Below are 23271 nucleotides of genomic sequence, written 5' to 3'. Positions count from 1 at the left end.
CTCGCCCCCCCCCGCAGGCCGCCCCCACAGCGTTCACGCGCTGTTCCCGACGGCAGCGACCAGGTGTGGACGGCGCCGGGGGGAACCCGCCGTTTTGGCCTGGCCGCTCGGCCCATCAGGACCTGAGAATAGCGGGGGTGCCGGAGAATCGCCATTTTGGGTGTCTCCGGCGATTCTCCGGCCTGCGGAACTCGACCGGGACGTTCCCGCCGCTTGGGAGAATCGCGGGAGGGCGTCGGACTGGCATCCCGGGAAATTTTGGCGGCCCAGGCGATTCTCCCATCCGGCGCGGGAGTGGAGAATCTCGCCCAATAACCCTGACAGCTACCTTTATTTCCACTCAAACAACAAAAACATCTCAAGTCCCAATCCACATTTAAATGCAGTTAGCACTGAGCAATAGTTGCTGTGCAGAGATGTCTTGGATACTCCACTTTGAAGAGAGATCATTTGAGACTGCTTAAAGAAATAGACCTGACAGCCTGTCAGAATAATGCAGCATCTTTGGCCGTATTTCTTCAGAAAACTTTCTCAGCTCGCCTTCCAGCCCAAAACTGAAACTCACTCAAAACCCTTGACACCTGACTGCTTAAACCCTTGGCTCCTCCCATTAACTGCATCATCTCGTTAAACTGAACACAATGTATCTAATTATCTACTCTGCAGGGAACCCTCTTAATATAAATAAAAGTCCATTCGCCCAAACATTTACAATGCTTTAATTGCACCTCTGGCTCCAAAACATCGACCTGACTTGAAAAACACTACAGCAGCAGTCATACACACACTAACCCAGGCTTTTAACTCTTACTGCACCAAATACATACAATACAATATATCTGAAATTCCTACATTCATCACACTCCTTCTTAATGCTCCAGGCTCAGTGGCAGCCACCAAGATGGAAAAGGGAGAGCAACTCTCCTCAAGGCTCTGGGTAGGGCATCCCCCTTAACATTCAATGATAGTCAGTGAATTCCCCACTAACAACACCCTGGGGGTTACCAACTGACCCAGAAACTGAACTGAACTAGCTATATAAATACTGTGTCTCTAAGAGCAGGTCAGAGGCGAGGAATACTGCAGTAACTCACGTCCTGACTCCCTAAAGCCCGTCCACCATCTTCAAAGCTTCAGTCAAGAGTGTGATGGAATACTCTCCTTTTGCCTGGATGAGCGTACCTTTAAAAACAGTCCAGAACAAGGCAGCTGATTTGATTGGTATTCCATCCACCATCTTCAACATTCACTCCCTCCACCACTGAAGCACAATGGCAGCAGTGTGTACCTTCTACAAGATGCACTGCAGGAACTCACCAAGGCTCCTTCGAGAGCATCTTCCAGACACACAATTTCTACAACCTAGAAGGAGATCGGTAGCGGATGCATGGGAACACCACCAAGTTCCTCTCCAAGCCCCACACCACCCTGACTCGGAACTATAGCATCGGTACTGTCGTTGGATCAAAATCCTGGACCTTCCTCCCTAACAGCACTGTGGGTGTACATACACTAAGTGCACTGTAGAGGTTCAAAAGGGTGGCTCACCACCACCTTCCCAAGGGTAATTAGAGATAGGCAATAAACGTTGGCCTCGTCAGCGACCCCACCCCATGAAAGAATACGTACAAAAATTGAACCCGATTCCCCAGAGCATCAGCCTGTGTCTCTCGATTACTAGTTCAATAACATTATCATTATGCCACCATCATTATGTCCCAAATCTGAGCTGCTGATGGTTGAAAGTTCTCACTGCATTGAGGAAAATTATTAATCTTTGGAAGCTTCGGAACAATCAAGTTCCAGCAGGTCTACAGACTTGAGGAGAACACGAGGGCAACAGAACACAGCTGAATTTCAAATCATTGAGCATCTTGATGAGTTCCACGAAACGCAGACTGACTTCTCGACAAACTCCACTTCTCTGCATTGTCCTGTCCTGCAACAAACTGAAAGCCAATTCTCCTGCGCAATTCGACGTGACGGTCCAGCAGTGCCAGAGCTAACTCAAAGAGCATTGACCGTATTCTTTCATCGTGAACGCTCCTAAAGATTTTGGTACGTATCGCTTTTAGTACCTCCCATTCAGAGTATTTACTGCAGTGTAGGCAAAGCCCAGAGGCCGTTTTCAAACTCCTTTCATCATGCAGTCTAGCATCTTTACTATGCAACTCACCTTCGTTCCCAGCGAGCAGATAAACTCAAATTCACCCCTCTCCAAATTTCCTCATCAGGAATCAAATGAATGAGTCCCCACCACAGCCGCTGTCCTGCATTAATGCGTGCTATTTATTGCCCACTGCACAGGGTATCTTTCCATGCTTTTTCACTGACTTCCTGAATTGCTTCCTACTTCATTTTATCACCCACTCAAACCTGAGCACCCCTTCCTTGATGATATCTTATTACCATCAGTAACTCAACAGGAGTCACAAAAGCAAATTGCATCCCATTACGATTCTTCTCGAAACAATAAACATGGAAATCTGCCCTCTGCTTGGTGATGTCACTGGCTCACAGAAGCTTGAGATCATCTCCTTTGATTCTTCTCCAATATTTTCATATTTTACCTCTCACAGCCTGTCACAACTTTTTGACAAACCTCTCTTTGCTTATAAATTAACCACCAGGGGTACTTTGTGACTGGCACTGTTACATTAAGGACACTTTACAAGCTCTGACTAAGTCTGTTTTTTTACCCCCTGAGCCTTAAAAATCAGGGGCTGGATTCTCCGTTTGGGAGACTGTAGGCGAGATTCTCCGTCCCGCCGCACCCATTTTCTGATGCCCCCCCCCCCCCTTTCGGACAGCAGCATCCCAGCTGCCGGCCAATGGGGTTTCCCATTGTGGGCGTGAGTACGCTGCCAGAATGGCACAGGATCCCGCCGGTGGGGGAATCCAGCCCCATGTTCCTCTGCCTGGGGTGAAGTGCAACCGGTTTACGATCCCCCTGGGAGCGCAAACCGGAGAGCAATTCTGTATTCCTTGCATTGCAATTTTATGCATAGTGTGAAATGCGAGGGATTCCTGCCATCAGGCCGCCAATTTGAGCAGGCGGCCCGATAGCACATTCCTGCGGTCAGCCACCGCCCCTCCCCCCCCACACCGCAAAGCAGCCCCCTTCCTAAATTGCAGGGGTGTCCCCCCTACCCCCACCCACCTTCACCCCACTGGACATCTGTCATAGCGTCCCCCCACCCCAGGGAATTCTGTAATCGGGAGACCACCCCCACAGGGATCCCGGTAATAGGGAGACACCCTTCAGGGACCCCTGTATTAGCAAGGCCTCCCCCCACAGGGACTCCTTTAATAGGGGAATCCCCACAGGGATCCCCTACTTAAAGGGACCATCCCCTCACCAAGACGTAGCCCACACCCAAGAAAATAGACCTCTGTCTGGAAGCTAGAGAGCAGTCTCGACAGGGGCAGTGAGAAGAATTACAGGTGTACCACTTACTTTGAAGCGCCATGTGTGATTGCACTGCACTTACCTCTCTTTGATGTGGTCGATGTTTATAAACATTGGTTTCAACACTTAGGCTCCTGAAACCTGAATGGAGTTGAATGAATCAAAACTGCAGATGGTCTACAGAAGCGGTCAATCACAGATCAGTACTAGAAAGCTATGAATGGCTTGCAGCTAATAGATCTGTGAGAACTAGGCGCAGGTCACAGCAGTTTTCCTTTGAGGAATGGACACATGCAGCTTCAAGATAAGTGGTACACCTGTAATTCTTTTCACTGCCCCTGTCTGGACTGCTCTCTATAATCCAGGCAGGGAGCTATTTTCTGGTGGGGGTCCATGAAGGGGGGGGATCCCTTTACACCGGGGGTCCCCTGTGGGGATAGGGGGAGGGGTCTCCTGATTACATGGGTCCCTATGGGGCATCACCCTATTACAAGAGTCTGGCAAAGGGGCTGGGCAGGCAGTGCAAAGTGGGGGGGACGAGGGGAGGGGGGGTGGGGGGGGGGGGGGTGGCCCTCGATTGGGGAGGGGTTACTCCCTTGGTTCCCCGTGAGGTCCACCACACCAAGGTTACGCTAGTATAGACCACAAGTGATCAGTGTGGACCAGGGTATCACGGAGGACCGGAGCATAGGGCGACGGGCCTGCTGAAAGGATGCAAATGGGTGATTAAGACCCATTTGTATTAATTTACATCCCACCACCAGCGCGCAGCGTGGACCTGTCAAATCCTGGCATCGATCCCGATTTTGCCCTGACTCCTGATTCTCCGTCCCATCGGGGAATCCGATCCGGCCGTCCCAGGACGGACAATCCCGCCCCTGGTCTCAATCTATCTATTTTGTTTCCTGGTTTGAGGAGAAAAGCACAGAGCAACTTGCATGAGCGAACAGAGATAGCACTGGTTGGAAAATATGGTACACCACTGCTTATTCGTATAATATATTCCGCAGGGATCATCGTGTTTCCTTCCTTAAAACAATTTAATTCCTCTCTCAAGAACACATCTGAGCTACATAATATTTGTTGGGGGACAGTCATCTCAGTCCCTGGACATCTCTGTAGGAGTTCCTCAGTGTAGTGTCCTAAGCCCAACCATCTTCAGCTGCCTCATCAATAACTTTCCTTCTAATATAAGGTCAGATGTGGGGATGTTCGCTGATGAGCAAAATGTTCAGCACCATTTGCAACTCATCAGACACTGAAGCAGTCCATGTGCAAATGTAGCAAGACCTGGACCACATCCAGGTTTGGGTTGTGGCAAGTAACATTCGTGCCACACAAATGTCAAGCAATGACCTTCTCTAATAAGAGAGTACCAAATCATCACCCCTTAACATTCAATAGCATTTCCATCACTGAATCCCTATCAACATCCTGGGGGTTACCATTGACCAGAAACTGACCTGGTCTAGCCATATTCATACTGTGGCTACAAGAGCAGGTCAGAAGCTAGAAATTCTGCTTCGAGTATTCACCTCCTGACTCCCCAAAGCCTGTCCAGTATCTACAAGTCACGAGTGTAATGGAATACTCTCCACTTGCCTGGATGAGTGCAGCTCCAACAACACTCAAGAAGCGTGACACCATCCAGGACAAAACAGCCCTGTTTGATTGCTCCCCCTTCCACAGACATTCACTCCCTCCACCACCAATGCACAGTAGCAGCTGTGTGTATCATCTACAAGATGCACTGCAATAACTCGCCAAGGTGCCTTAGACAGCACCTTCCAAACCCACAACCAGTAACATCTAGAAGAACAAGGGCAGCAGATATATGGGAACCCCACCACCTGGAAGATTCCACTCCAAGTCACTCACATCCTGACTTGGAAACATATCACCGTTGCTGGATCAAAATCCTGGAACTCCCTCCCTAATAGTACTGTGGATGTACCTATACCACATGGACTGCAGCGGTTCAAGAAGGCAGCTCACCACCACCTTCTCAAGGGCAATTAGGGATGGGGAACAATTTCTGGCCTAGCCACATCCCGTAAAAATTAACTTTTTAAAATCTAACTTTTTGAAGTTTCATCCTCATTTTCAAATCTGTCCAGGTCTTAGCCCCTCTTCACCTGTGTAATCTTCTATAGCCCTACAACCCTCCATGGTAACTGTGTTCCTCCATTTCTGGCCTCTTGGGATCCCCAATATAATCACTCCACCATTGATGGCCCTGAACTTAACTGCAAAGGCCCTCGGATTTGCTTCCCCAAGTCTCTCTATCCTCCTTTATGGTGGTTCTTGAAATTTCCCTCTCTTCCAACGTTTTGACAATGTGTCCTAATATCTCATGTGGCTCGAGAAGGCAGTGGCGTAGTAGTATTGTCGAGGACTAGTAATCCAATCCAGAGACCCAGGGTAATGTAATACTCTGGGGTCTGGGTTCGAATCCCGCCATGGCAGATGGTGAAAATTGAATTGGATAAAAATAAAATCTGGAACTAAAAGTCTCATGATGACCATGAAACCATTGTCGTAAAATTCCACCTGGTTCACTAATGTCCTTTAGGGAAGAAAATCTTTTATTTTTTAAAAAACTTTTAAAAATATAAATTTAGAGGACCCAATTCATTTTTTCCAATTATGGGCAATTTAGCGTGGCCAATGCACTCAGCCTGCACATCTTTGGGTTGTGGGGGCGAAACCCGCGCAAACACGGGGAGAATGTGCAAACTCCACACGGACAGTGACCCAGAGCCGGGATCAAACCTGGGACCTCGACGCCGTGAGGCAACAGGGCTAACCCACTGCGCCACCGTGCTCCACTTTAGGGAAGGAAATCTGTCGTCCTTACCTGGCCGACATGTGACTCCAGAGCCATAGCAAAGTGGTTGACTCTTAAATACTCTCAGGGATGGACAATAAATGCTGGCCCACCCAGCAACGCACACATCCCAGGAACGGATTTTCAAAAATGTCAAATTTTGCTTGACGCCCCTCCTGTAGCATGTGGAATAATTTAACTACATTCACAGCAACATATACATTCACGTTGTCGTTATTGTTGTGGCCCTATCTATTGTGAAACAGAAAAAAAGCACATGATGGAAAAATAAATAGAAGGTTATGTTGCTGGGGCAGGGGAAAACAGGAAGAGATTTGTGCGCAACATGAACATCAACACAGGCCAGTTGAGCTTGAATGGATTGTTTCTGTGCTCCAAATACTTAGTAACTTCTTTAATGAAGACTTCCCAAAGTTGTTATTTTCTGCACATCAGTGGGCTGGGTTCTTCCGCCCCGCCCACCACGAGATTGTGGGACGTGGACAACGGAAAAGTCCATTGACCTCAGGCGGGATTCTCCGGTCACGGGCGGAGAATCCTGCCCAGTATCTTTGCGAAAAAGCAGACAGAGAAATTTGCCCTCAATGGGTTAAAATTAGAGGTTGCAACTTGACCTTCCATCCACTAGGTCCCAATCTTCCCTTCTTGATTGTTTCAGAGTCTCAGGCCTCTCATACATGTCGGCCACCCTTTCAGCATCATGAACGTGCAAGAACTTGGTATCCCATGACACGACTTCAAGGCCTCCACCTCTCAAGTTTATTACTGGTCCGGAAAACCTTGCCAATAATTGAACAAAATGCTCAAAGCGTTGAAAAGGATTATTTCCCATTACATTTAAATCTGCACTGGCAAAGTTACCTGGCGCATAAAGTTTTGTGAATTCAGTCGAGTGCCAAAGATCAAGGGATTTGGGATTTTGACTTTGAAGTACTGCAGTGCACTAATGTCCAGACCAAAAAGCTTTAGTGATTGATTCCTTACATGTAATATGTTGAAGTTGGTAGATTGCATGCAAGTTTTCTTCAAACTGAATTGCCTCAATTGTTTTTAACTTCATTCATTTCGTGGTGCACAGAATAATTAACTACTCTGCCAGAGCAGTCAATTAAAAGTAATGGGCTGTTTTCTTCAAACTAGTTAATATCTCTGAACTGATCTGAATTTATTACCCTGTTTAGCTGATGCACAAACCACTGAAGAGGGTTCTGACTTACTGAGAAAGTCCTTAGCCTCGTATTGTTCAATCTGGACCAGGGACAATAGAGCTTGCTGTCGCACCTGATTATGTCACACAGAAATATCTGAAAGGCTAACAGGCAATGGCTGTAACTCAAAAGTACTGTGGTTTTGAAAGGACGCCTGCCATTCATTTTGTCTCACCTCGTTCAACACCTCATCTGAAAGATCCACCCAGACCCCTGCAGATCCACTTCCCCTGTTCCAACCCCACCTCCTCCTCTTCCTCATAAACCTCCAACATTAATGACAAAGTAGTCACCAATAAACACAATACAGAAATAGGAAGACAATTATTTCCTCAGAGATTGATCGGAGTGTGAAACTTGCTGGGACAGTAAATGATTGAGGCGATTAGCTTAGGTGTTTTCTGCAGAAACTAGACAAGAACACTTAATTGGATATTAATTGTTTAATTGTGTGCAAGTGGTGGCCATTAACTAGTGAGTCACTATAAATAGACACAGTTTGAAGTTGTAATTGTTGGGCGAGGCGATAGAATGCCTGTAGCTAGATATGGAAGTGTATCAGGATTGATTCTAGTTCTATACGTCACTAACTGGCTTTCTGATGTGTAACATACAGAAGACAAAAGGGATTTTAAAAAAATAGACTACCAGGCTGAGATTAGCTGGATGGAATGAGAAGGGACTTGTGCTGAGTATAAGCAATGGCTAGTTGGATTGAATAGCCACTTCTGTGCAAAAAAAAAAAAAAAAAGAGCCTCTTGACCCACAAGCAGACTGTTATCAATCAAACTGAGCTGGTATTAAACAGAACTGATAAGAAAGAACTGAACCAAGAACTGCTGAAAATGCCCTGAAACAGGGCAAGAGCAGCCAGATGCAGTCTTGGGGAAAACCAGGGTGTGGACATGTAGTTGGAAGCATTCTTTTCAGAAAGGCTACCCAATTGCTGGAATAGGTTGCTGTGAGGTATTGGCACGATGTTATAATGATTGGTATTCTGAAAGCAAAGAATTTCATGTGGCAAAGGATCGCCTTCATCTTCCAGGTAATGGGCAAACAATCTGGAGGAGAAATATTTCCATATTGTGAATATATTTCGGGGAAGTCGTGGTGCAGGGGAATTGTCACTCGACAAGTGATCTGGAGACCCAGGGTAATGTTCCAGGGACGTAGGTTCAAATCCAACCAGGGTGGATGGGAAATTTGAATTCAATACAAATCTGGAATTAAAAGACCATGAAACCATTGTCGATAGTCATTTCAAACCCCATCTGGTTCACTCATGTCCACTCTGTTAGAAACTCTGCCCTCCTTACCCGGTCGACCTACATGTGACTCTAGACCCACAGCAATGTGACTCTTAAATGGCCTCGCAAGCCACTCAGTTCAAAGATAATTAGGGATGGGTAATAAATGCTGGCCCAGTTAGCAACGGTGATTTGTGGAAAAATGGTTTGTGATCTGGCAATAACTATTTAAAAGGCTCGAGGAGTCTGTTGAACAGTAAACTTGCAAATGGAAATTGGGAACATAGTTGCAAGGTTGTGCAGAAAAGGCAAACCAGTGGGACTAATTGGATCGCTCTTTCAAAGAGCTGGCATTGGTACAATGGGCCAAATGGCCACCTCCTGTGATGCAAGATTCTGTTCTGTGATCCATCTATCGGGATAGATCCCTCTTAGCCCTGTCCAGATATTCACCTTCACTGAACTGTCCTTCCATATAGGGTTACCTGATCACTGTAGGTCTAAGTTGCACATTTCAAACGGGGATTTAAAAAAAACTCCTAACTGATTTCAGTTGTGGAATAAGTGAACAAAAGCATGCTGTACCTGTTTAAGGTCTTTGTGTAATGAGTTGGATACTTCTCATACAGGTCCCTAAATGAAGTGGTTTCCAACAATGTGTGTTGAATGGGTATTTGCTGAAGTTGCACGAGATTGAAGGTTCCTTGATGAAGTGCCCATCTCTGAGCCATTCAATCTATTTCTCGACATATCATAGCTTCTGGATGATTTATTCACAATCAATTTGATTGAAGTCTAGTTCTGAAGTAGGTTAAATAAGCTTTGCATCCGTGTCTCAGATTGAAGAGCGAGGGTTCCTCCAGTATTGAGAAACTGAAATAGGTGGCCCTACACTGAGACTAGCTCCACACAGAAAATAGAAGCAGGAGGCCATTTGGCCTCTTGAGCCTGCTACACCATTCATTATGATGGCTGATCATCAGGTTCAATAGTCTGATCCCACTTTCCCACCATATTCCTTAATTCCTTGATCCCCAAGATCTGTATCTAATTCCTTCCTGAAATTACACAATGCTTCAGTCTCAACTACCTTCTGTAGTAGTGAACTCCACAGATTCACCACTCTCTGGGTGAAGAAATTTCTCCTCCCCTCAGTCCTCAAAGGTTTGCCCCTTATCCTCAAACTGTGACCCCGAGTTCTGGACTCTCCCACCATCAGGAAGATTCTTTCTGAATATACCCTGTCTAATCCTGTTTGAATTTTGTAAGTTTCTATGAGATGCCCTCTCTTCTAAACTCCAATGAATATAATCCTAACCGACTTAGTCTCTCCTCGCCTGAAAGTCCCACCATCCCAGGAATCAGCCTGATAAACCTTTGCTGCACTCCTTCCATAGCAACACCATTCCTCAGATCAGGACACACAATACTTCAGGTGTGGCCTCACCAATGCCCGATACAATTGCAATATAGCATCTCTATTCCTGTACTCAAATCCTCTCGCTACGAAGGCCAACATACCATTTGCCTTCTTTGCTGCCTGCTGTACCTGCCCGCTTCCTTTCAGCGACTGATGCACGAGGACACCAAGGTCTCGCTGAGTATCCGCCTCTCTCAATTTACACCCATTGGAATAATAATCTGCCTTCCTATTTTTGCTACCAAAGTGGATAACCTCACATTTATCCACATTGTATTGCATGTGCCCACTCACTCAACCGGTCTAAAATCTGCTGAAGCATCTCTGCATCCTCCTCATAGCTCACACTCCCACCCAACTTTGTATCATCTGCAAATTTGGAGATAATACATTTAGTTTTAGTTCCCTTGTCCAAATCATTAATATATAATGTGAAGCGTTGGGGTCCCATTGGGGACGGATGATCTTGGACAGGTCCTTCTTGACAGCAGGAGTGAGATGTGTCTTTATTTTGGGAGCAGAGTTTTCTGAATCTATTTGTTGCTTGGATATGGAGCAATGATTGCTCATGCAGAACCTTCATTTGAAGCAGAAAATGTTCCATTTGCTGATATTTGATCTGATAAATCAATGTGAATACATTACTGGACTGGAAATCCAGAACCCACACACAACTCTCCAGCGAGATGCATTCAAAGCCCCCCGTCCCGTCCTTGGCCTCTGAATGGCTTCATGATCCAGTCCTGTCCGGGTGAATAAATGCTAGTCTTGCTGATGATGCCCACATCACATTAATGAATAAAGAAAAGAACAGATATTTGCACGCGAAGAACACCAATCCTATTTACTCGAGGTTTCTTTATTAAATCCATCTCTGCCAATCACCTTAATTACCTCCTGTAGAGGGCGGCATGTGGCGCAGTGGATAGCACTGGGACTGCGGCGCTGAGGACCGGGGTTCGAATCCCGGCCCTGGGTCACTGTCCGTGTGGAGTTTGCACAATCTCCCCATGTCTGCGTGAGTTTCGCCCCCACAACCCAAAGATGTGCTAGTTAGGTGGATTGGCCAGGTTAAATTGCCCCTTAATTGGAAAGAAATAATTGGCTACTCTAAATTTTTTTTTTTTAAATTACTTCCTGGAGTAGTGAGCTGCACATTCCCACTCTCTGGGTGAAGAACTATCTCCTCAATTGCTTATTGTGATTGCTAATGATGATCAATCTTTTTATGGCCCTTCGTTCTGATCTGACCTGCAAATGGAAGCATATCATCCACATCTATCCACAAAACCTGTTCATGTATTTTGAAGCCCTCCTGTGAGGACACCACTCAGTCTCCTATTTTTTTTTGTGTCAAACAACAAGTAAAACTGAATGGGAAAGGAAGGCCCTTTTTCTGTAGCAATAGCACCTCTCATCCAAGGACAGTTCCTATCTTTTGATTGGGTCAGGTTGGACTGGATATGTTAGCTTCTGGGCCATGGCGCTCCCTGGTCCCACCCCCGCCCGATCTCTGGAACCTGTTCCAGCCATTGGGCGGCACGGGAGCACAGTGGTTAGCACTGTTGCTTCACAGCGCCAGGATCCCAGGTTCGATTCCCAGCTTGGGTCACTGTCAGTGCGGAGTCTGCGCGTTCTCCACGTGTCTGCGTGGGTTTCCTCCGAGTGCTCCAGTTTCTTCCCACAAGTCCCAAAAGATGTGCTGTTGGGTAATGTGCACATTCTGAATTCTCCCTCTGTGTACCCGGACAGATTCCGGAATGTGGCACCAGGACAAGGTTATAAAGTAAACCACCAACAACAGTGTTCCCTTGGTGATCTTGATGATGGATTGCATTAGGAATGTCAACAATCTCCACAGGATGAAAGGCACAGATGGAGAGACCTAACCATGCAGATTGATGAATCGGAGGGAGATAGGAGGCTCCACTCCGATGAACATCTAACGAGATGATGCAGGGACACACACCTAGGACAAAATGGGGTCCACCCGGGACAAATAAATAAAACACAATACAATGATGTTTTTTAAAAAAGCTTCAGGAAGAACTGTTGTGAGAAAGAATCATCTGGCTGCAAGTTGGGGTACACCCGGGACAAATAAATAAAACACAATACAATGATGTTTTTAAAAAAAGCTTCAGGAAGAACTGTTGTGAGAAAGAATCATCTGGCTGCAAGTTAAAGCAAGCAGATAAAATGATCATCAGGATATGCATCAGGAAATTGAGCCAAGGCAGTGGGAGTGGGGCAAAATCACTGAATTAACTTGATTAATTCACCAATAATGGCAATTTCATGGATGGGGAAAGATCGGAGTTGTCTTAATTAGGAATGGAAAGTTTCTTGCAGATAAGGTCTCACGGCATTACAGGGAATATGTCAAATTAGGCCGATAAAGGATGAGAAAGCGATGAACGATTAATCGAAAGGAATGAGAATAGTCGAGTATCATGGGAGCAGGGAACACTGGAATTCCACATCTTCCTTCAGTGACCTTGAAAGTTACAATAATAGAGGGAAAACTGGAGTCCAGGGGAAGATAAAACCGAGCAAACAACTTTGAAAAGCTCAATGCCTGAGTGGTTTCATTGCAAATATTGAAGTAGATATGGAGGTTAAATCATGCAACTAATGGAAGGTTCACGGCGAATTTTGCATGGTATTCTGGGGAACACTTTCTGATAGTTTACTTCAATCTTTTGTGTACTGCAGGAGTCACCTGTAACTGCGCAAATTACCTTCCAAGGTTTGACTTTGACTGTGTGAAGGAATGCACTTGCTGCTGCTGCTGTGAAAATCGCTCTGTCATCTATGGGTCAGTGGGTAGCAGTCTTGTCCTTAGGGTTGTGGATTCCAGCCCCACTGCAGTCTGGTACGAAAGGTGAGTCCGAAGATGTCAAACTGAGGCCCCGACTGCATCCTCTCAGCTCGACACAAAAAAATGTCACAGCACTCTTGAGGGTCGAGAGGCTGAAGTGTTCATCGTGGGTCTGGGAGAATCACTTCTTCCGCAGCTTTGCCAAATCCCAGGAGGAAAGGAAAAGTAAAGGGAGGCCCCTTACGAGAGCAGAAGCATTTTGTCGGCGGCAGTGCTGGGCCGTACACAGCTATGTCCAACTGACGACGTGACCTTTACTCTGACTGGGGAGACAGAATAGAGGGACAATCTTCCATGACCTCCACACCGCGTCCTGTTTCTCAACTCGAATCTTTCGGAAGTGAAAATTGATGAGTTTTCCCGAAACGTCCCGAAATTATTCAAATTCGTCAACCAGTGTGCATTCAAATTCCTTTCAAAAACTTATAACCTGAAGTAACAGCATGATAGAATGTTGCAGCACAGAAAAGACCGTACTTTGAAAGCTGTTCACATTTTTAGAAAGTGGAAGTGATCTTCTGGAACGTTCTTGAAGCTGCTCACAGTCAGAATTTGTGGATATCTCGGTTTGTCTGGCATCATGGTGGGCATATAGCTCACTGCCGCTCTGCAGAGCCTTGGACCATTTTGTGAGGGCCACATAGTTTGTGAGTCAAACAAAACTTAACTTGATTTGCACAGCACCAGTACTTTGCTGCTGGTCTTCTCTCTGGCTGGTACTTAACTGGCTAGTTCTATTTCTACAACAGAAAAGGTTCACGAATGCCCCACCTCCTTATCGGGGGAGCTTAGGGTAACTAATTGTCCCGACCCAATAGGATTTGTGCAGGTTACAATTGTCCACATTGACACCGCATCACAAACTTCTGCAGACAGTCAGAGGTGTGACTGGAGGTTGTCCCTCTACCTGCTCCTGTCTCAACATCCTATCTCCAGCACTGTGCCCAGAATTAAGTAGGTTTGGGGTTTGTAAAGGTTAATCTGGGGCACTGTGTAAGTAGCACCTCCAACTCGGATGATGTGAGAGAACACTTGAGTTGGAGAGGAGGGGGGTGAATGTTCATGGTTTCAGCAGTGTAACACCTAGACATGGATAGCTGTATAGAACATAGAACACAGAACAGTACAGCACAGTGCAGGCCCTTCGGCCCACGATGTTGTGCCGACCATTTATCCTAATCTATGATCAACCTAACCGACACCCCTTCAATTTACTGCTGTCTGTGTGCCTGTCCAAGAGTTGCTTAAACGTCCCTAATGACTCTGACTCCACCACCTCTGCTGACAGTGCATTCCACACACCCACCACTCTGTGTAAAGAACCAACCTCTGACATCTCCCTTATACCTTCCTTCAATCACCTTAAAATTATGTCCCCTCGTGACAGCCATTTCCATCCTGGGGGAAAAGTCTCTGGCTATCCACTCTATCCATGCCTCTCATCACCTTGTACACCTCTATCAAGTCACCTCTCTTCCTTCTTCGCTCCAGTGTGAAAAGCCCTAGTTCCCTCAACCTTTCTTCATAGACATGCCCTCCAGTCCAGGCAGCATCCTGGTAAATCTCCTCTGCACCCTCTCCGAAACATCCACATCCTTCCTATAATGAGGCGACCAGAACTGGACACAACATTCCAAGTGTGGTCCAACCAGGATTTTATAAAGCTGCAGCAAAACCTCTTAAAATCAATCCTCCTGTTAATGAAAGCCAACACACCATACGCCTTCTTAACAACCCTATAGTTAAACTGTATAAAATAATCCAATTGTTGTTTTCAACATAACACCTCATCATTCTCAAACTAGATTAACCAACTGAGAACAAACTGGACATGATGTTCAAGCTGAGAACTGACCAGTGTTTTATAAAGATTCACCATAACGTACCCACTTTCGTGTTGAATGCTTTAGTAATAAATAAAAGAATTACGTGTCTTTCAACAGTCTTCTCAACTTTCCCGGGATTTGTGTATGTTGAGCCCTACGTCGCTCCATTCCTGCATCTTCCAAAAACTGCTCCATCTTTTAAAATGATCCTTTCAGCAACCAATGCAAAAATGACCAGATGCCATGGGTGTGCAGTCTGTCGCGTTTTAAGGGGGAGCGTTTTTAATTTGTCTCTGACACGCCAAATGGAAACTTGACCTGAACTGAGTTGTGCAAGTAACATCTGTGAATAGGTCAGGAGGAATGGCCAAAGCGACACCATCAGAGGTGGACAATTGCCCTTGGGTGTGCAAAACACTGATGGTACCGCCTGGGAACATGGCCCATTCTTCGTGCGTTCCGATTGCAGACTTCTTGTGTTCTGGGAACAATCACCAGCTCTGGGCAAGAGCATCAACTCTGTTGTCAGCTTCTGAGAGAACCTGATGCCTCCAAGTAAAAATTAATGATCGTTTTTAATGAAGGATTATTTGCATGAAATGCAGCAGCTTTCATGATCGCAGCATGCCTCCAAGTACTTTGAAGCCACTTTGGACTGTTGTCTGTTTGCAACTGTATCAGCTAATTTACACACAGCAAAGTGTCACAGACAACAAATCAGATGAATGGTTAGGGAGTCAGAACTGCACAGAGGGAGGCCATTCACCCATAAGCCATGCCCTGGCCCTTTTGAAAGATTAATCCAATTTACTCCCATGCCCCAGTGCTTTTCAACAGTCATCCTGTAAATCCGAATCTACGTGATGAGTTAATCTCTGCTGTTATCCGGTGAACGCTAGACTTGAATTTGATCTGACCTCCTTCCCTCCCTGGGTTTAATGCTGAATCATGATGAGAGCCCTGTTCAGCAGTTAATATCAGATCGATACTCTCACATGCTATTTCACATTCCTTGGCAGAAAGATAGTCATGGATGAGAATGATCATTCACACACACAATCTCCCGATAATCAGCTGCAGACATGATAATGATGTTACTAAACAGTAGCTCGCCCTGGAGAGATTCCAGGCAATAAGGGTTCAAATGAGATCATAAATCGCAAGGCTGAAATTTTACTAATTTATGACAACAATTTAAAACTCGGGGATAAAAATTTTCAGCTTTGAAGCGGCTGCAGGCTACGTTTTTACTTTTTACTGTGTGTGGACAAGGTCATGAGGGTGCTTTAATTCAATAATGCAGCATAGTGGTGAGGTACCATGAATGAAGGTATCTTCTGACAAGTGGCAATCATCGACATGTTGCTGCTTCACTCCTACTTTACTGCACCACAGTGGGCGCACTTTGTTCTGGCCGGTACAACTGATCCCGACCTTTTGCAAAAATGTGGAGCATCTCAGAAACCAAACGTCTTCCTCGTAGCACTGGATAATCGGGGAAGGTGTGCAGGGGCAGGGAAGAAAAGTCATTGTATGTAACTCCCCGGATACAATGATGTTGGTGAGAGGAGCCCCAGCTGGGTGATACAGGACAGGCATTTGAGGAGGATGGACTCGTTAACCAAGAGCTGGGTTGAGAAAGACAAGGAGGGAAAGTTAAAATTTGAATCAAAAGCCCACTGCAGGTCGGGGAGGCAGTTTCTTGAGAAAGTCTCGGTGGTGGGTCAAATGACCCTCCTTTGGTGCTCCACAAGTCCACATTATCTGGCCTGATCCTGGAGGGCATTCCCTGGTACATGCTGCGTTGTTGGGGATGAAACAGCAAACCTTGGGATTGTCTGCTTTTCCAGTTGGGCACTGGCAATCCAACGGCATTATTCAAAGAGGAGCAACGTCCTGGCCCACGTTCCCCTCTCAGCCAGAGCGCCAACCTAAAGGCTAATTGGCCTTCCAACCCCAGGCTATTTGTGAGATGTTGCTGAATGGGAACTGGCCTCTGAGTTTGCCAATAAAACAAGTGGCGACGCTGTCAAGTGGTTCGCTGCTTATGAAGTGATTTGTGACACTTCTGAAAAGAAGTGGGGTGAGGTGAAAAAATGTTTTTAAGAGGTCCTCCTTTCTTGTTGAAACAGGCTGCAAAACCTCCTGCACTAAATTAACACGACAGATATGATCGATATATATGTATATACACATAAACATCAAATTGGAACAAATACAGGAACAGAGTGCATTCAAGTCTATAATGTAATACCTAATTTTGAGATGACGGTAACAAGCTGGCCATTTGTGGTATAATCTGAACACTTTGATTAAATGCCAGCCTCACAATCACTCCCCAGGTATCCATTATTCAAAACCTCCCATCAGCAGGTAGTGTGTGTGCTTTGGCGGCGCTTTGCAGTGGATTCTGGAACTGATTTCAAAAGCCCTTGGCTGGTACTCTTTTTACTTTGACACATGCTGCTGGCCACACTCCCCAATGTGTCCGTTTGTATGCTAATCTTGCACAGCGTGATTTTGCACCAATTGTTGCTGAGACTTCGAGTGAAACCATCGACAGAAATGCCTTCACTCAGGCTGGTGCGGCAGTGCTTTGAATGTATAAGGATAAACTGGGAGTCAAGTTTGTTCCTGTATGTTTCACCCTTTTATTGAATTAAAAACAAATACCTTCCACAGATATCTTTCTTTTCTTAAAGATTCAATCTTGGGATGTAAATGTTGTTGACAAAGCCAGCATTTATTGCCCTTTCTTAATTTCCCTCGAGCGGGTGATGGTGACAATTTGAGTGGCTTGCCAGGCCATTTCAGGGGGCAATTAGGAGTCAATCACACTGAGGTCCCACCCCGGGCCAGTTTTAGAGGATGTTGGATCACGATTTATGATTCCAGATGGCGAGAGCTCGGTGAACTGTTCAGTACTGCACGGCTAGTTCCAGCTTTAAGAAGGGAATTGCCAGGGCATGGGGGAACCATCAAGGGTTTATGGGCTCCTTCAGTTGGTCTTGCATGCACGAGGATGACATTCCGGTGCCTGTTAGGGTACACTGAGGGAGAATTCACAATGTCCAATTCACCGAACAAACATGTCTTTCGGTACTTGTGTGAGGAAACCGGAGCACCTGGAGGAAACCCAGGCAGACACTGGGAGAACTTGCAGACTCCGCACAGACAGTGACCCAAGCCGGGAATCGAACCCAGCACCCTGGCGCTGTGAACCACTGTGCTACCGTATCCCATAACCAATACCAAAAAGACAGACTGTCTGGTCAAGATCACATTTACTCTTTGTGGGATCGTACTGTGTGCACATTGCCTGCTGTATTTCCTGCACAACAACAATGATTTCAGAAAGTACCTCAATGGCTGCAAAGCTTTTTGGGACGTTCAGTGGTTGTGAAAGGCACCTTATAAATACAGGTCTTTTTTTTTCATTACAGTATTGACTACATTTTAACTGTGCTTCATGTGCTGATAAACACTTGTGAATACTGTCTGGTTATTAAAGGCACTATGTGAGGTGTTTCTTCATTCCCAGGATGTGGATGTCACTGGTAAAGCCCAACGGTAATTGCCCTGAGAAGGTGACTTGTTGAGAACTGCCTTCTTCATGTATCCAAGAGACTTGTTAGGCCACTTCGAAGATCAGTTAAGAGTCAACCACATTGCTCTTGGTCTAGAGGAATGCATAAGTCACGCTGGGTATATGCATCTTCCCAAAAGGACACTGGTATCAGTAACTCAAGTTAATCCACAGGAACCAGAGCTGTATTTTTTAAACATTCCACATTTATTAAATTTAATTTAATTTCCCCAGCAGCATTGTTGGCTCTTGAACATGTCTCTGGATTGTTCCTCCAGTTCTCGAGATTACTGGTCCACTAACACAGGCATAACAAAAATACAATCTTTTTCTTCTTCTGCATCCTGTACATCTCCCTAAGGTTTGCTCGTTTTTTTTTGTTGAGCGCCTGCATATCAGATCGCTTCTTTGTAGCTCTTGGCTCTCTTGTAAAGATCAACTGAGTTTTCCTCTGCAGCTCGCTCAGCTTGGAGCACAGGAGGAGGCCAAACCTTCATGTATTGCTACAAACATATCTGATGCCTCCTGTAACTCTCTCCTCATCAGTTATTCATGTTGTAATAATTTTGAAACTACTTTCCCTCCCGATCCCCCCTCCATCCTCTTACTTGTGAGATGAAGCGTTTAGGTTTGCAAGTGTAAATATTATAATGATAATGCGATTTTATGTACTGGAAACTCTCACTGCTGAAAAGAAATCTCAAAAGAAATGAAAACTGTCAACAACCTGGGGGTTGGGCGGCACGGAGGCGCAGTGGTTAGCACTGCTGCCTCATGGCGCCGAGAACCCGGGTCACTATCTGTGTGGAGTTAGGACATTCTCCCCGTGTCTGTGGGGGTCTCACTCCCACAACCTAAAGATATGCAGGGTTGGTGGATTGGCCAATCTAAATTGTCCTTTAATTGGAAATTTTTTTTTTTTTTAAAAACATCCTGGGGGGTTACCACTGACCAGAAACTGAACTGGACTTGCCACGTAAATACTGTGGCTACATGATCAAGTCAGATGCTAGGAAACCTGTGGCAAGCAACTCGGCTCCTGAATTTCCAAAGTCTGTCCACAATCTACAAGGAGCAATTTAGGTGGATGAGTGCAGCTACCGACAACACCTGAAGAAATTTAACAGCATGCATGGCAACGCAGCCAGCTTCACTGGTACTCCATCAGCAAACATTCCCTCCCTCCACCATTAACGGACAGTAGCAGCCGTGTGTACCATCGACAGGATGCACTGCAGCAATTCCCCAAGGTTCCTTAGATAGTACCTGCAAACCCACAACCACTACCATCTACAAGGCGCCGCAGATTAATGGGATCAGCACCACCTGGAAGTTCCCCTCCCAAGTCACTTTCCACCTCGACGTGGGAATATATCACCGTTCCTACTGTCGCTGGGTCAAAATCCTGAAACTCCCTCCCTAACAGCACTGTGGATGTACCTACACCACTTGGCTGCAATAGCTCAAGAAGGGAGCTCACCCTTTCAAGGGGCTATCAGGGATGGTGATAAATGCTGACTCAGCCAGTGATGCCCACATTCCACGAATGAATAATTTTTTAAAAATTAAAAACAAGTTGGCACGGGCTTGGAGAGCCGAAGGGCCTGTTCCTGTGCTGTACATTTCTTTGTTCTTGTTTTGTACCCGTCTCAGAAGAACTGAAAATTCTGTGGACCGCTAATGTACTTGCTAGATTTATGCCAAACACCGTTTTTATTCCACGGTCTGCGGCGAAATTACTGAGACCAGAAAAATGACGACATGGTGGCACAGTGGTTAGCACTTCTGCCTCACAGCGCCAGGGACCCGGGTTCAACTCCGGCCTTGGGTCACTGTCTGTGTAGAGTTTGCACTATCTCCCGTATCTGCGGGGGTTTCCTTCGGATGCTCCGGTTTCCTTGGCCAGGTGGAGTGGCCATGATAAAATTGCCCCTTATCCAGGGATGTGCAGGTTAGGTTACGGGAATAGGGGGAGTGGCCATGTGTAGTGGTGTTCATTCGAAGTGTTGGTGCAGACTCGACGGGCCAAATGGCCTCCTTCTGCACAGAGGAATTCAATGAAAAATACAAACTGAAGTTGAAAAATAAGCCAATTGGTGAAATTGCTTCCGTCAACAGAAATGGAAAATTGCAGTTAAGTCTTATGTGTGGGATGGAATTCAAAACAAAGAACTACAATAAACAATGTCGAAGAAAATCACTACTCAACATCGGGTGGAAAATCGGTGCATACTTTAACTGAGCAATGATATTAAAAGTAGCTGCACGGTCTGGCTTGGGTCCCGGAACCAGGTGATTGGAACCAGAGCAAATGACTCTTGCTGGTGACCTGACCAGTTGGAGGTTCAGCCTGTAGTCCAGCCAAAGTAGTTTTGGACAGCATCCCAAACACAAGAGGTTTTCAGCAATTTCTTTTTAAAACTTGCGAGTGTCGAACCTTCATTGTCAGAAATGTGCATTATTTTGCAAACTGACATAACAGTGAATTGATCGGGGGAGCTAGGGAGGCCCACAGTATTGTGGTTAACTGCTCTATTAAACGGCCCAGCAAGCTACTCCGTTCTAAGGCAATTAGGGATGGGTACCAATGCTGTCCCAGGCAGGGGAGCCCACATCCCATGAATAGAAAAAAAAATCAACCAGTTGTAGCCACCTAAAATGGCTGATTCCCGATTAGAATGGTCAAACCCCGATCTAAAATGGCGAACGAAAGAGGCTGATGGAAAAATCAGCCAACAGGACTCAAACGGACAGCTGCAGGCAAAACAGTGTATTTGGCTCTGGGGAAGTCGGCCGAGACCGATACCTGCAGCCATTAACAGCACAACAACCCAGCCATCTGCAAACTAAGCAGCCATCCCCGGGAACAATTGCTACACATTAGCAACATAAAGCCGATCCAGACTTTTCGGCGCCAGCAACGGCTGTGACAAAGAAAGGTGGACGACCACCCCCCGATCAAGGAATCGCCCCATTATTGGAGCATATCGAACCAAGTGATTGGGACCAAGTCCAATCACTTGGAACCAGGGTCAAGGTCCGCCCCGAGAGGCAGGAAGCCCCTGGGAACTATAAAAATAGGGGCCAATTTCAGATCGACCCTTCTTCTCCTGCTCGCAACCTTCGAGACCCTTTGAGAAAAGAAACAAGTCAGTGTTACTCCAGTGATCGCTATCCGATAGGCACTCCAGACTATCGACTCGTACCAGCCTTTTTGAATCCCGCAGGCCAGACCCAATTCGATAGACCATTCGTTTCCCTGACCTGGTGGGCCATCACCAAAGTTAAGTATTGGCCTTTAGTGGTAAGTAGTAGTCTAGAAGTAGGATTATTGTATAAGTATTTATTGCTGTATATAATAAATGATTGTTGATTTAACTTTTACTAAGCGGTGTGCTGCATTATTAATCATTACTGGAGCTTGAACCACATGGCGGTATCAGAAAGATACCTGGCGATCGTGAGCAAAGGTGACAGAATTAGAGCTAATAAAGCTAAGGCTAATAAGAGCAACACAGTATCAGCCGAGTTGATGTCAAATCTTTTCTCGTTGACGGTCTCTGTGTTTATTTGAGTTGTTCATGGGTTTTGAATGGTTGTCAAGAAGTGTGGCTGCGGGCAGTAAAAATGAGTCTGGTAAGCTTGACGCTGTTATGGGAAGAGGGCTGGATTGGTATTCTGAGTGAGACAGACTGAAGGGAGTGATGAGGTGAGACACAGAGAAGGTGCAGAGGAACACAGGAGAGGAGAGAAAGAGAGGGGGCCAGAAGAGACAACCGCCAGATAGATGGATGTGGCAATTGCGGAGTGGATGTGATGCAAGAGAGAGAAGGTCTGAGTGATGAGAGATAATGCTAGAAAACAGGACAATTCCGGAGAGAGAGACAAAGAAAGAAATGCGAGGGGAGCAAGGCCAGGGAGAATGATATGTAAAAGTGAAGAGACATGAGAAAGATGGCAAAGTAAGAGCAGGTAAGCAGGATGAAGAGTCCACGAGAGTAGTTGATTGAGAAACAGGGAGGAATGAACGTAAGTAAGGAACTGACAAGATCGGGGGAGTGGGGAAGAGAGAGGGAGAGAGAGAGAAAGAAATGGAAGTGTGGGGGAATATCTAAATCGCTACCGGTGGAGTCTGGCTTCACTAAATGGAGTGTTTGTAGTCCTGCCTGATCTTCCCAAACACCCACAGCTTCAGATGAGTCATCTAAAAATCATGACTAAAACAAGTACTCCACACTGCCAACTCTCCGATGTGAACCTTCACAGTAATCATCTGTGTTTGAAGATGATTCACTGCTCACCCACATTTCCAACACCCCCACTACCCTCCCAACGTCCCGGGCAGAGGATAAATCATTTCAATTAGTTTAACACTGCTGCGCACAAATTTATTGTCGGGATGATTAAAGCAGCTGTCTGATGTGATCGATGCGCCCTCCACCGAAACCCGCACAAAGGAGCTAGCGTTACCTGTGTACTCGTCCACATGTTCTTCAAGCACGTGTTCATTCTGGTGGACCCAGTCTCCGTTGCACTTGAAGAAAATCTGCATGGCAGGCATTGCTTTGCAGCGCAGCTTGATGGGGTTGTTCTTCACAATGTAAGAGTCCTCTGGTTCAACCAGGAAGCGTGGCAGGGTCCCCAAAGGTATGGATTCGGGCAGGCTATCTCCATTACCTCCCCCTGCTGAGGAAGAACATGGTGAAATTCTGTCAGAATGTGAATACTGTTGGACAAAACATGCATGCAACCTCTTGAGTAGAGAACCCCTGAAAAAGGCTAACCACCCTGGAATGGATGCCGATTTCCAAGTCCCTTCAAGCGACAGCTGCTAGACCTGATTCCC

General features: G+C 46.0%; 1 protein-coding gene across 3 annotated transcripts in view; it reads right to left on the bottom strand.

The window, feature by feature from the left end:
- The window catches only part of LOC140396862 (netrin receptor UNC5D-like), a 523350-nt gene that overhangs the window by 230615 nt on the left and 269464 nt on the right, over window positions 1-23271 (bottom strand). For all 3 annotated transcript variants that reach the window (XM_072485654.1, XM_072485652.1, XM_072485653.1), the window contains one exon: window positions 22896-23111. In XM_072485654.1, coding sequence (XP_072341755.1) covers window positions 22896-22986 — 91 coding nt within the window. In that variant the 5' untranslated portion in view covers window positions 22987-23111. The remainder of the gene's footprint in view (window positions 1-22895; window positions 23112-23271) is intronic.

This window comes from Scyliorhinus torazame, chromosome 20 (assembly GCF_047496885.1).
Source record: "Scyliorhinus torazame isolate Kashiwa2021f chromosome 20, sScyTor2.1, whole genome shotgun sequence".
Classification (NCBI taxonomy): Eukaryota; Metazoa; Chordata; class Chondrichthyes; order Carcharhiniformes; family Scyliorhinidae; genus Scyliorhinus; species Scyliorhinus torazame.
This window is presented reverse-complemented; position numbering and strand designations above follow the sequence as displayed.